We start from the raw sequence: 15,212 nt of genomic DNA, 5'->3' as shown, positions 1-15,212 counted from the left end.
CGCGATCTCGGCTCACCGCAACCTCCGCCTCCTGCGTTCAGGCAATTCTCCTGCCTCAGCCTCCTGAGTAGCTGGGATTACAGGCACGCGCCACTATGCCCAGCTAATTTTTTGTATTTTTAGTAGAGACGGGGTTTCACCATTTTGACCAGGATGGTCTAGATCTCTTGACCTCGTGATCCACCCGCCTCGGCCTCCCAAAGTGCTGGGATTACAGGCGTGAGCCACCGCGCCCGGCCCAAACTTTCTACATTAGGATTTTTACAGTCTGCCTGATTGGTCTTAAGGACTTAAGTTATCACAAGTTTTATAAGCTAGTAGAGGCTTAAAAAAACCACAAGTTTCTCAACTAGAGGGTGCCCCCACTTCCCTCTGAAACAGTTGGCAGTGTAGCTGGCATTTTTTGGGTACAGGCCAAGAATGCTCCCAAAAAATCTTTAAAATGCATGGGACACCCCCACAGCAAAGGGTTATCTAGCCCCAAAATGTCAGTAGTGCCAGGGTCAAGAAACAGATATAAGCCAAATATTTTTGTTTTAGCTGAGTAGAATTATTTTTTAGATTTATCACTGCTTAGAACAGTTACCAATCTAGAGTTCTTTTTTTAAAAGACTGGATAAGACATAATGGTTAGACTTAGGCAAAAAGAATTAACATTAAACAGTGATAAAAGATTCTAAAGAAAAATTTAAATATTAAAACCTTTATTAAGACATCTAAAATATATATTGAAGAACAGAACTGAGATAACTTTTAAGGTACCTCTGAGCTTTCTAAAAAATAGAATTCTTTGATGTTCTCTTTAAATACTACTTGGACCAAGCAGAATCTTGCCACTATGCTGAATAGGCTTGAAATCAAGCTGATCAAGTTGATGATTTGTAAAAACTTAAAATCTACCAGGATTTAGGGTTGTTCCACACTCAGCAGGAGGTGGTGTGATCTGCATTATCATGTTGGATGCAAAAATTTCTAAGGTGTAGGCACCTTTGAATGTGAAAGGTGAAAGATGTGCAGTCGTAGGCAAGATGTTCTGGTCACTTCCCTGAAAAAGAGAATAAATGAGAATTAACCACAGATCTATCCTTCTGCTTGTGATACCGCTTTTACCTTGGCCAGTGATACAGTTAGAAGTGATCCACAAGCTTTGCTCAGGCTTCCTTAATCACTAATTATAGAATGTCATTAAGTCTTTTGGAATACAATTTAAAATTGTAAGACACAAAGTACAAGCTGGTAAGATACATAAGTAGGTGTCAAATATATGCCTCTTGGCCTTTTCCACCATTCTTGTCCAAGCTCCATTTTCCACATTTTATTCATTATGCCTGTCTGTCTCACCAGGCCATGAGCTCCTTTAGAGAAGAAACTGTAGATACCTTTTGTGTTCCCAGCCCCTGACACAGAGCCTGGCACATGATAAGCACGTGTTAAGGAGAGACAGAGTGAATGAGTGGCAGAAATCCTGAGTCCAGATGCTGTTAATCCTCTAACTCTAGCTGTCCTTTTCCAGAACAAGCCAACAATGTGGCAGGTGTCTCAGCTCTGGTGTAGAAAAGCTGGCCAGAGAATTCTTTTCCCTACGGTATCACATTTGATTAAGTTGCAGGAAGCCTTATTCCATCACCTGTGTTAATGGAGCAGGCCAGATGTTCCTTTGAACACAGTCCTGCAGAACTACCTAGAGTAGATTTCCTTCATATGATAAAACTCTAATCTGATTGGGCTCATGTCTTGGTTTTTCATTTATATATTACCAGAACTTTTTGTCCTTTACTGGAATTAATATTGTGTTCTCTTTTCTCTGTTTAAATAGCTGTAAGCACTTTGACTGAATCAACATTGAAGAATGTCCCTCAAGTGGTAAATGTGCAGGAACTGAAGAATAACCCTGCAACTCCTTCTGTAGCGATGGGGTATGTTCTGACTTTACAGTGTTTCAGCCCCTAGCTACTTCTGTGGTCGTGGTGGACTGCCTGCAGAGGGCAGCAGTGCCACTGTCACAGTCTGGTTTTCCTGCCCTGCCTTAGGTTATAAGGGCGTGTGGGCGGCTAAGCCGGCCTACGGGATGCGTTTTCAAGAGATTGTCCTTTTTAACTGGCCAGTGACAGTTGCCTCGCAAACCTTTAAAGTTTATCTTGATGCTGTATGCTCAGTTTTTGTTTGCCGTGTGTAAGTGTGTGTGGTACACATTAGGTGTGCAGTTTGATTTTTCTTTTTTCTTTTTTTTTTTTTTTTTTTTNTTAACTGCCCTGGGCGTTCCAGAGTTGATGCTTTGGGTCTGATGCAGACTTGATTCTGGAAACTGTAATCTCAAGGGTGACACTTTCCTCCCTCATTTCCCTTCTCCAGGTATTTCTGTTCTTCCCATTTCTTTTGCTTTTGTATTTAAAAAAAAAAAAAGTCTTTTAAGGCCGGGTGCAGTGGCTCATGCCTGTAATCCCACCACTTTGTAAAGCCAAGGTGGGGGTGGATCACAAGGTCAGGAGTTCAAGACCAGCCTGGCCAATATGGTGAGACCCCATCTCTACTAATAATACAAAAATTAGCCGGGTATGGTAGTGTGCTCCTATAGTCCCAGCTACTCAGGAGGCTGAGGCAGGAGAATCGCTTGAACCTGGGAGGCGGAGGTTGCAGTGAGCTGAGATTGCACCACTGCACTCTAGCCTGGGCGACAAAGCAAGACTCCATCTAAAAATAAATAAATAAATAAAATCCTTTAAAAGACAGCAGCTCTGTTTGGAGACTCTAGCTTCTCTGCCATGCCATGTTTGAGGGCTAAGTCATTGCTGGTGGAGCTCACTTATTTTGTTGTTGTTGTTGGTGGTGGTGGTGGTGGTGGTGGTGGTGGTGGTGGTTGGTTGGTTGGTTTTTGAGACAGGGTCTCACTCTGTCACCCAGGCTGGAATGCAGTATGATCATGGCTCACTGTAGCCTCAACCTCTTGGCACAAGCCATGCTGTCATATCAGCCACCCAAGTAGTTGTTGGGACTACAGGCAATGCCACCACACCCAGCTAATTTTTTTTATTTTTTGTAGAGATGGGGTTCTTACCATGTCACCCCAGGCCAGTCTCAAACTTCTGGGCTCAAGTAATCCTCTTGCCTCATCCTCGCAAAGTGCTGTGATTACAGGCAGGAACCACTGTGCCTAGCTCATTTGTCTTTAGTCATCATCTGTGTTCAGAATTCAAGGTGCTGACTCCCTCCCACTGCCCTGGGCAGGTTCACAGAACAGGCCTCTGCCCTGCTTTGCCCTGCATATTTTGTGATCACGATCCCTTTAGACCAGCCACCATCCCCTGTGGCATAGGGAAGAGTTGAGGGACATTTCCTCATTTAGAACATGGGGATCTTGAAGACTAGTATCAGATTTTAGGGAGTTAGTATCTGGTACTTATGATTAGCCTAGTGGCAAGAAGGGCAGCCACAGACTATAGTTCTCCACAGGGTGCCCACCCTCTGCAGTCCCACAGAGCAGATCTGCCATGGCTCTGTTTTCCCTCTCTCAACTGGCCTTGCCTCACTGGTCCACTGGCCTCTTTTTTTCCATGTTGTTCTGTTTATCAACACTACTTGTTTGAGGAATTTTTAGTTATCTCAGGGCCATACTAACAGCCAAAAAACAAGCCTTCTCTATTACTATTTTATAGTGACCTCGGAGCCTTGGTATGCTGTTTAGACCAAGATGGTATTTGTGGTTGTTGCAAACTTTTCAAGGGAAAGAACTATGCATTAGCGTTTAGGAACTGTAGCCAGATTCCCAACATAGGGAAGTCAGGGAAAAGCCACCAAAAGGCAGAATGTTATGTAAGAGGGGAAAATTCAGCATATTGTACAGGACGTATTATCTAGTATTTCTGAGTTACATTCGGTGCTAGCATGCTAACCATGTATGAGAAGCACCTTTTGGAGAGTCTGCTTTTCCATTTCTTTAGCTTCATTTCCCTAAATGGTTCATCTGAGCTGATCTTTGATGAACACTTTGTTCAAGGAGTAATAATGAGTTTGCTCTTTCTGACAAGAAAAAATCTCAGACAAGTTAAGAAATCTTGAAGAAACTTTAAAATGTTCTGTTCTCCATAGACTTGGACTGTGGTATAATTGTTTCATGTGTATGCCCAGCATGGTGCCTGAAACATAGAAGCATTACTTTTCAATAATCATTTGTTGAAGAAAAGGTAAACTCCAAACATAAATTGAAAAATGAAAATTGATATTTACTGTCACCGCTCCCCAGGAAAGATTGAGAGAATATGCTCATTGTAAAATAACTTCAGATTCTTTTAAACAGTAGTTTCCTAAGTGTATTTTAAGTATTTAATTTTGCAGCTAGCTTTTTCTCACTGGTATTTTACAGAAGGTTTATTATAGGGTGAGCTTACGTATTTCTGCCATTGGTGTATTTTATATTCATTGGCCTCATCCATTCAGTTCATTGGAAGAGTGTTTATCTGGCGCCAAACTCCAGCTATTCAAACTCCTTTGCAGTGCTCCATCGCTTGATCAGCAGATTCTTACGCAGCATCTGCTGTGAGCATGATGCTACCCTGGGTACTAGAGATGTGGTAGTGAATAAGACATACCAAGCAGGAAGACAGCCGGGAAACTGCCAATTACACAAACGCTTATTTAGTCGTAATGTAGTAAGGTCAATGAAGGAGGAGTACAGGGTGCTAGGAAAGGCGAAACAAGGCAGTTTGATGAAGTCAGGTTGAGAAAGAGTTTGATGAGGAAAAGATCTTCTAGCTGAAATTTATATGATGACCAGAAGTTGCTAGGCAAAGCGTGGTGAGAAGAGTGTTCTGGAAAAGGGAGTGCAGGAAGTGTGAAAGCCAAAACCTGGGAAGGGGCAGGACATGTTTGAGGAGCAGTGGAAAGGTGGCTGGAATGACTAGAGTCCTGGCAGGAAGGAAGTGGAAAATGAAGAAAGTGGGGCAAATGAGGTTAGAAGAGGTGGGATTTTTATTTATTTTTTTGTTTAGTTGTACCAAAGTACACCAGATACAGCATTCCTTTGAGAAGTTTTGGTGTGCATTCATTCATTTATTCATCCTTTCAACAAATAATGAGCATTTTCTGGGTGCCACATACTGTTCTTAGGTGCTAGAAGTAAACTACCCATTTTGTTGTTAACGAAATAGACTGAAAAAACTAACAGACTGATGATTGTTTGGAGAGACAAACAATAATCAAAATAAATAAGTAAAATATATAATATACTAGATGGTGATATGGTGTGATGGAGATAGTTAAAGGGGAAAGGATTAGGGAGTATTGTCTGAACCTGGTTTTATAATTTTAAATAGGGTGGCCCTGGGAAGGTGACCTTTGAATGAAGAAAAAGGCCAGACAGCAGGTCTCATGAATATCTCAGGGAAGAAAGCTCCAAGCACAGGGTCTGTAGCAGGATTGTGTCTATAAGTTCAAGAGCGAGCCAGGAGGAAGAACGCTGGGGGATGAGGTCAGGGAAGATGTTGGTGGACAGTGTCTATTTGAGTTCTTTGGGGTATGTATGTAGGAGTAGAATCACTGGATCACATAGCTCAAACTGGTTTATAGAGGTCCTGCACCCTTTATCATTCCCAAAAGCAATGTATGGGGTTCAGTTTCTCCACATCCTCACCAACACTCGTTGTTGACTATCTTTTTGATCGTAGCTATCCTAGTGGTATAAAATAGCATCTCACACTAACAGTGGTTTTGATTTGCATTTCCCTAATGGCTAGTGATGTTGAGCATCTTTTTCTGTGCTTATTGGACAGTCGTATCTTCTTTAGAGAAATATCTATTTAGTTCCTTTGCCCTTCTTTAAAATTAGATAAAAATCTAGTCCTGTTTATCTATCTTTTCTCTTGTTGCTTGTGCTTTAGGTGTCACATGTAAGAAACCATTGCCTAATCCAGAGTCATAAAGATTTACACCTGTGTTTTATTTGAAAAGTTTGTGGTTTTAGCTCCTATTTATATCAGGTCTCTGATCCATATGGAGTTAATTTTTGTAAATGGTGTGAAGTAGAGATCCAACTTCATTGTTTTTAATGTGGATATCCAGTTGTCCCAGCACCACAGCATATCTTTTCCATCCTTTCTTTCAACTTATTTTGTCTTTTTATTTAAAATGGAATTCTTATAGCACAACAGTGTGAATGTACTTAATACTACTGAACTACATGTACACTTAAAAATTGTTACTTTTATGATGGCAAATTTTGTTATGTATATTTTACCACAAAAAAAAAAATTTTTTTTTTTTTTTTTAATAAAATGGATTTCTTGTAGACTAGGGGTCCCCAACCCTGGGCTGCAGACCAGTAAGTGTCTGTGGCCTCTCAGGAACCAGGCCACACAGTAGAAGGTGAGCGGCAGGCAAGTGAGCATCACCACCTGAGCTCCACCCCCTGTCACATCAGAGGCAGCACTGGATTCTCATAGGAGCATGAACCCTGTTGTGAATTGCACATGCAAAAGATCTAGATTGTGTGTTTCTTATGATAATCCAACTGAATAAAATATAAAATTATAGCCTCATGATCTAAGATGGAACAGTTTCATGCCGACACCATCCCTCCTCTGCTGTCCATCTGTGGAAAAAATTGTCTTCCACAAAACCAGTGCCTGGTGCCAAAAAGGTTGGAGACCACGGTTGTAGACAGTATGTAGTGGGCTTAGCTTGCTTTTTTATCTTGACCATCTGGGACTTTTAATTGGAGTGATTTGGTCATTTACCTTAAGTGCAATTAACATGTTTGGGTTTAATTAACATGTTTGGGTTTAAATCTATTACATAGCTATTTATTTCTGTTTATCCCATCTGTTTGTTCAGTTTTTCTGCATTTTGGATTGAATATCTTTATGATTCTTTTTTGTTGACTTATTGGCTATAACTTGGTGTTATTTAAGTGCCTACATTAGGGTTTATAATATACATCTTCAACTTATCACAGACTGTCTTCAAGTGATATTATATTACCAAAGAACAGTGTGAGAATCTGACAACAGTATTCTGTTTTCTCCCTTCACCACCTTTATGCTGTTGTTGTACATTTTACTTCCACTTGTACTGTAAACCTCATGACACACTGTTATAAACAGTTGACTATCTCCCCCTCCCCACCCTCCCCCAGCCTCCCTAAGACAGAGTCTTGTTCTGTTGCCAGAGCAGGAGTACAGTGGTGCTATCTTGGCTCACTGCAACCTCTGCCTCCCCAGTTCAAGTGATTTTTTTGCCTCAACCTCCCAAGTAGCAGGGATTACAGGAGCCCGCTATCACACCCAGCTCACTTTTATATTTTTAGTAGAGATGGGGTTTTGCCATGTTGGCCAGGCTGGTCTCAAACTCCTGACTTCAGGTGATCTGCCTGCCTCAGCCTCCCAAAGTGCTGGGATTACAGCCGTGAGCCACTGCGCCTGGCCTCTTTTTCATATTTAATGTGGCTTTTTTCAAAGCTCTAATGCAGTTCCAACTTAACATTATTTAAGTTACTTAGCATCTAAACATTCATGCAGGAAATACAATTTGCTTTAACAAACTTTTGGATACTATTTTGGAGAATGTGTCTTGAAGACATTAAATTTACCAATGGAGAAAATAGGTGGCAGTTATATTTCTATCGACAGATGTCAAGCACTCCCAAGAATTGAATATAGAGTGTTTGTTTTCAGTATATTCCATCATTTTGATTCTTTTTCCCTGTTGATTTGTTTCTTCAGTTACTCTTGATAAGTTAAAGATGCATGTGAGAGTGATTAAGATTTACCAAAATAAAACATAACCAGGTCTCTTGTTTTTTTGTGCTTTTTAAAATCCTGAAATAAGTTAAAGAGCAAGAAGTTGAGGCCTTTTACAACAATGGGATGAGCATTTACCTTGTTAAAGTTCATTAAAATTGAAGGGACCAACAGCAAAGGGCCTAGGTGACATTTTAATTCTTCACAACCCAATTTTATAATTGTGTGTAGAGTACACATCCATAGATTTGCATTTGTCTGCCTGCGTTGTCATGTAGTGCTGGTAATGTGTGACCAAAAACGGGAAAAAAAAAAATGACTCTTCTGTATTTTAATGTTCCCCAAGAACCCCAGTTTCCAAACTCTTAGTGATCTGTGCCTCTGTTGCTCATTTCTGAACCAGGAGCTTTAGTGTTGCCACTAGTGTCCCATGTCATTTGTAGACTCAATTCAGTAAAGAGATGTCTCTTTGGGGCTCTGTTACAACACCATTTTCTCTTTACAATCCTTTGATTTTGTTTTTCATGTGTAGAACAAAGAATATCAAGATGAATTTCTGATATTTTTCAGCTCCATATTGCTAAAAAGTAGAATAAAGTCATTTAAAATGTGGGCACTTCTGAATTTGGCTTTTCTATATCTTGAACATTTGTAGCTATTGATTTCCATTGTTTTGGTTCATGATCACGCACAAACCTTTGAACGTACTTGTTTGAGAGTATACTGTTCTTTTCTCTTTGCTGTCTTGGATCTTGGTAGAGATTTCTTGAATCTGATCTGTTAGTTCGTTTATTGGCTGATTGCACTGAAGAACATTTCTCTGCAGGGGTGTCACGTAGCCTGGGGTGTAGGTATTGTGAATCCTAATTTTGTGTGTTTAGGGATTTAGGATACCCAGGAGATGCATAGCATTATCACAGGTAAATAGAACAATCATTATATTCAGTTTTATTCATGTATAATTTACTATCATGTCACAACTGAATTTTGGCTATAAAAAATTTTCTAAAATTTGGCTGAATTGCTGCTTTTATTTTTATTTCTGATCTCTGTTTGCCTTTGGGAAAGCATAAACGACTTTCCGTTCACTTGTGATCCTTGTGAGCTCAATCCCTTTCTCTAAGCAAGTCAGCTGTGTCTGCCCAGGTGTTGCCCAGGGCCCAGCAGTCTCTCACCTTCTTTTCCTCTGGTACAGATTCAGCAGAGGTGAGGGGGGAGCACTGTACCTGTATTACCTGCTTGGTAAGCTATCTCAGGGGAACAGGGATGTGTTTCTCCGGAGAGATGCACATGTATAGCTGCCTCTGGCTTCAGCAGAAGCATGAAATGGGGTTTGTTTCATTGAACATAAGTTCAGTTTTTCTTCTTTCTTAATCTAATAAAGTCTGTTTAGGAAGATTCCTGTGTTATTCCAGCAGAGAATCTCAGTGTGCTTGTAAGGTTTGTTGTTTGATAATTTTCTTTAGTGAGGCACTGGCCTATCTCTTATCTTCTAAGTTAATTTTTTGATAGAAAATGCACATCCTCCCTAAATCTAGGGGAACTCTGAAAAATAACCAGGTTCTACAACTACTACTGCTGTATATACCAGTCAGAGTAGCTCTGGGCTGACAACGGATAAATTGGTTGAAAAAATTGCCCCTAGGAACCAAGAACTTTTGTGTGTGATTGCACTAACAGGTAGTTTTCCCATATGTGAACACTAGTTATTGAAATAACAGTTCCTTGCATACAGTATTCACCTACTTCAGAGTTAACAAAAGATGATGAGTGCTCTTTCTGCGAATAGGGGTATACTTTTCATGCAGTAGCAAAGATGCAGGTTGGGAATGGAACAGTGGTACGTTTGAATCCCTTGGATGCAGACCTGGAGAGCCCTGGGCTCTTGGCATTAGCTGCTCTGAGAAGCTAAAATCTCTTCTTTGGGTAGCACTGTTGCAGTAGCAGTGCATTGGATGCATAGCTGGCAGAGAACTAGATGCTTCCCACAGAGCCTGCTGATCATCCTTTCAGGCTTGGATAAGAGAATCAGGAATTCCCCATGTGGTCTACAATAAGGGGAAGGGCCAGGGAGGAGGAGGGCTTATACTCTGGATAACAAAAAGATCTAGTTCTTGAATGGTTACTGATTTTTTTCTTAGGATTGGAGAAAGGAAATAAGTTTAAGGCTACTGCTTTGACCTCATGCTAAAACCCAAAGTTCATTTTTTAAAAAATGTCAAATGAGTTGGATTGGGGTCCCATGCATCTGTATCCTACCCAAAACTGGTATTCTATATTGGACAGAAGGTTGGCTTGAGAATGAATGTGATTTTTACCTAGTTATTCCTTTCTATGAGTATATGCTTTGTGTGTTTTTCAGTTCTTCAGTGCCTTACTCCACAGCCAAAACTCCTCACCCAGTGTTGACCCCAGTGGCTGCTAACCAAGCCAAACAGGTAACTTACTGATTTTTATATATTTTGTTTTGTTGTTGTTGTTGTTGTTGTTGTTGTTTTGAGACGGAGTCTTGCTCCATTGCCCAGCCTGGAGTGCAGTGGCATGATCTTGGCTTACTGCAGTCTGCTTCCCGAGCTCAAGTGATCCTCCCACCTCAGCCTCCCAAGTAGCTGGGATTATAGGTGCCCGCTATAATTTTTGTATTTTTAGTAGAGACAGGGTTTCACCATGTTGGCCAGGCTAGTCTTGAACTCCTGACCTCAGATGATCCACCCTCCTCAGCCTGCGATAGTGCTGGGATTACAGGTGTGAGCCACTACACCCGGCCTGATTTTTACTTTAACATTCACACTGTGTCTGTCTGTGTAAGTGAAGACCATACTGTTTTTAAGTCTTGATTTTGTTTAAGTGAACCATAAGTCTTATAAAGGTCCATGATCCTTTCCCCACAATTTATGCCAGTCTTGACATGGCTGTTAATCAGAGTAGGTCAGTTGGGACGTGATTTTGTCTTCATAGGCCATTTAACATTCTGTACCTAGTAATTTTGGGTCATGATTCTAATGCCATACATTTTTATATGAGGTATTTTGCTTTGTAGTTTACTTTAACATTATCTCAGTTAATCCATACAACAACCATGTACAGTAGGAGGATAGGTGTTTAGATATGTCTCACTAGTGAAGCAGCCTAGGCTTGAGTGACTAACATAAACGCTCACAATGAGAAAATGGTGGAACCAGAGCTGGAACCCAAGTCTTCTGACTTCCTCCTGTCCATTGCTCGGATGGCTGGAAGGTCAGTCAGGAGAGTGCTGAAACTCTTCCTAAGAAATCCTGGTTTATCTGCCACTCTTACGTCTGTCTCTGAGATGAGTAATTTGTGTTTGAGATGAGAATTTGAGATGGGATATCAGGACTTGCCTACTGTAAGTTCTCAGACATGTCTCTGTTCCTTAGTTTACCATAACTTAAAATGGCATTTAAGCATTTAGCATTTGATCTTTCTTCTGGAGATATTTATGTTCACCATGAAAAACACTTGATAAAACATGAATCATGACAAGTGAGTGAAGGAACTTGACTGGAGATGGATAAGTCAAACAGTTTTCTTTTTGCTTTTGCTTTTAACCTTATTGTAAATGCTTTGAGAGCTAGAACCATTTTATTCATTTACTCATCCATTAATTAATCTACCTAATATGCAAGTGCTTTTGATGTGTCAAGCACTGTGCTAGGCGCTGGGAAGATAGCCGTGAACTAGGCCAGTGTGACTGACTGCCTTCTTGGAGCTCGCAGAATATTTCTATTTTCATCCTTTAATACGATCTTACGCTTGGTTACTTAAATTGAGACCTTTTTTTTGTTTGTTTTTCTTTTTGGTAATTTAAAAGTGTGCTTGCTTATTTTAAATTATATTTTTATGTTTACATTTTACATGTTTCTTTGTTATAAAGAACAGTTAGTGGTTTAACATAAACATTTTGCTTGTTTTCTGTTATAGGGGTCTCTAATGAATTCCCTAAAGCCATCTGGGCCTACACCAGCATCCAGTCAGTTATCATCTGGTGACAAAGCTTCAGGTCAATTTGCATTTTTATTTTCTTGAAAATAAAGGTGAAAGAAGAACTCCACAATAGGGGTTATTGTTCTAGATCACTGAGGCAGTTGCCGTAGGAAACAGGAGTCACATTTGACAAGATCGGGAGCATTCAGGGTAGGTAGTATGGCCATAGACAGGAGCTCATATTTGAAAGACTTCAGGTAATGAAGAATTCTAGGAAATTAGTATGCCCTTCGATGGCTATGTAGACTTCTGAAATTTTGAGGTTAGTTTGAAAAATGATAGAGCAATAGGAGAAAAACCTCCCTTTAAATTCTTTTCCTAAAATGAAGCAATAGTATTGTCTTTGTCTTCCTTGTTGAATGATCACAGTTGAGAGAGGAATGGATCAGAATGCTAAATGCTGTTACTTCCACTGAAAGGAATTAAAAATTCTGTTGGTTCACAGTGACAATTAAAAAGCCTATAAGGTAGAGAAAGTAAAACAGATGTAAGATTTCAGAGTATATAAGGAGTCAATATTAATGAGATTTTTATGTCTCCACATAACTTCTCCTACACTAACTGAAGCATAATTCTTATTAATTTGGTTTTCACAGTAACCATGATTGTTTGACCAGACACTTTGTCCAAGTGTCATTACCCAAACCAGCTTGATGCAGAATGCTTTTACTTATTGATAACCTAATTTTCATGTGGGTCTTCCTCAGTGTCCCCCTTTGTTGGCTCCTTTATTATAGCCTACTTAATTTGGCCTGTATTACTTCCTGCTGCAGGGAATTACTTATGTTGTCTGCAGTGCTGCATTTTTACAATGCTCTGGATTCTGGCTTTTGTTTCAGTCATGCTCTTAAGTGGGTCTTCAAGCAAATTCTGTTAGGAATTGAGCTTCATACATTAGCAGCCTGCTTCTCATTATCTCAGTTATACAATCTTTCTGACTTTCTCTGTAATCCCAAACTTTCTGATTGGATACTGGGTTTATCTTTAGTAACTGTTCTTTGCAGAAGAAAGCCATTATTGCATAAGCCAGAGTTGTATTCTAGAATTCAGAATGATATGAAACCATAGTTGGTATCATGTACGCCTCACATGAGAAGGAGGTATCCAGCACTTCTCAACTGGGGCCTAAAGCTTTATGTTAAAAGGAAAATTTTGTAGTGGAATTGTCAAAATTTTGAATTATTCAGGATTCAAGTTAATAAATTTATTTTTATTTCTGGGTAATATTTTAGAAAAAGTTTTTGAAAGATCATGTATCCTCACTTTTTTTAAGGACTTCATTGGAGAGTTTTTTGTCACTCTTGAAGTTAGAATCAAAGAAACCTAAGGAACTTTGCTTTATGCATGTCTAGGCAAGTAGTGTGACTTGCAAAGAAATTTCCAAGATTTACCATTCACTGCTGATCATGAAGTCCTCTCTTTCATTAGGAGGTCTTCTGTTTTCACTTGCTGGGTAATCAAAGTTTAGAAAAGAACTTTTTTCTTTTGGTAGGAAACTTCCCTGAAAGGTGCTATTTAAGAGTTTGCAAAAGGTTTCTTTTTGAAAAAGAGCATTTCTAAAATCTCTAGAGAATAGTTCTTTTATTAATTAATAATGGAAATCCCTTCATTGTTTTTCTGATTGTAAAACTATTGCATGTCCAGAAGAAGTCTGTGGTGTAGAGCTATATAATGTAGAATGTGAAAGCTGCCTTATAGATTCTGTATTCCAGAGATGATGATTTCATGTATATCTCTTGAGGTAACTTCATTGTTTTTTAAAGAAAAATTTCCTATATACTGCATATCCTATATATATTCATTTTGTAACTTATGTCCCCTTCTCTGCCCCCACTTACAGTAAATGTCTTGGTCTCTCCAGGTCTGATGCAGATCCACCTTACTCTTGGTTTTGTTTCTTTTTTTCTTCTTTTTGAGACGGAGGCTTGCTCTGTCACCCAGGCTAGAGTGCAGTGGCACCATCTTGGCTCACTGCAACCTCTGCCTCCCAGGTTCAAGCGATTCTCCTGCCTCAGCCTCCTGAGTAGCTGGGGTTGCAGGCACCCGCCACCACCTCTGGCTAATTTTTGTATTTTTAGTAGAGATGGGGTTTCACCATCTTGGCCAGGCTGGCCTCGAACTCCTAACCTCATGATCCACCCACCTCCGTCTCCCAAAGTGCTGAGATTACAGGTGTGAGCCACCTCGCCTGGCTCTTACTCATTTTCAGAGCTGTCTACAACCTCATTGTATAGTTACACCCTGTTAAATTTAACTAGTACTCAGCTGATGATTTAGATTGTGATTTTTCATCCCGTACACTGTATACCAGTAGTTTTAAAAATATTTGTACTACTGTCTACCCTGTGTTTATTTACTTTAGAATGTTCTTTTTTTCTTATTGTTGTTTGGTTTAGTTTTGTTTGATTTGGGCTTTCTAAATGCGGTTTTCGTCTTCTCTTTCCCCCTTTCAAAGTATAGCAAGGTCAGGCACGGTGGCTCATGTCTGTAATCCCAGCACTTTGGGAGGCTGAGGTGGGTGGATCACCTGAGGTCAGGAATTTGAGACCAGCCTGGCCAACATGATGAAACCTCATCTCTACTAAAAAATACAAAAATTAGGTGGGCATGGTGGCCCATGCCTGTAGTTCCAGCTACTTGGGAGGCTGAAGCAGGAGAATCGCTTGAACTTGGGAGGCAGAGTTGCAATGAGCCAAGATTGAGCCACTGTACTCCAGCCTAGGCAACAGAGTGAGACTGTCTCTAAATAAATAAAGTAGAGCAGTAGGGAAAAGATTGAGGATTGTACCCAAACTATAAGTAAGTAGTTAGAGTGAAATTGAACATGGGGAGAATGATGGATTGCACTTTTAACCTTCTTGCGTGTCTCTATATTATAGCATCTATATATTATACATCTATAATTTTTTAAAAAGAGCACTGTTATTTGTTAAATGCCAACAAAATCTATGGAAAATGCAGAAATGTATGTAGAAGTAAATAGCCTTAAAGTCACTACTCAGAATTATTTAGCTTATGAACCTATTTCTCTTTTGGATTTCTGTCCTTCACTATAGATTAATTTCAAATAATTATAAAGCTACATTATGTATAATTTTATTTACTTTTGTGGGGAGGAGGCTTAGCCTCATTTTTAAAAAAATGCTTTTTTTTAAAGCATTTTCTGATACCATTGAAATCTATAAGAATGTACTTTTAAAACTACATTTAAACTGTACTAGAACTATTTTGGTATCTTTTCTGGAAAAGAGAATATGGCACACCTTAGACTGGAATTAACATTGACAGAGCCACAGAGCAATTTCAGAGACCTCAAGCACAAATGAGGCGATGTGCTCACTCTCCATGGCCCCTGATGTGTCACAGAAGGCACATGCAGTGTTGAGCAGCATCACATAGGCTGAGCCACAGGGAATTCTATACTGGAATGATGTTTCTGTGTTTTTGTAATATTATTATATTATTATTATTATTATT

The 15,212-nt window shown here is 39.7% G+C and overlaps 1 protein-coding gene across 5 annotated transcripts in view; it reads left to right on the top strand.

Annotated features, from left to right (window-relative positions):
* The window catches only part of NUP214 (nucleoporin 214), a 101,997-nt gene that overhangs the window by 46,870 nt on the left and 39,915 nt on the right, over positions 1-15,212 (top strand). For all 5 annotated transcript variants that reach the window (XM_037728044.1, XM_017499063.2, XM_017499061.2 and 2 more), the window contains exons 24-26: positions 1,817-1,916; positions 10,093-10,168; positions 11,673-11,751. In XM_037728044.1, the coding sequence (XP_037583972.1) occupies positions 1,817-1,916; positions 10,093-10,168; positions 11,673-11,751 (255 nt within the window). The remainder of the gene's footprint in view (positions 1-1,816; positions 1,917-10,092; positions 10,169-11,672; positions 11,752-15,212) is intronic.

The sequence above is a fragment of the Cebus imitator genome, unplaced genomic scaffold (genome assembly GCF_001604975.1).
Source record: "Cebus imitator isolate Cc_AM_T3 unplaced genomic scaffold, Cebus_imitator-1.0 Scaffold254, whole genome shotgun sequence".
Taxonomy (NCBI): Eukaryota; Metazoa; Chordata; class Mammalia; order Primates; family Cebidae; genus Cebus; species Cebus imitator.
This window is presented reverse-complemented; position numbering and strand designations above follow the sequence as displayed.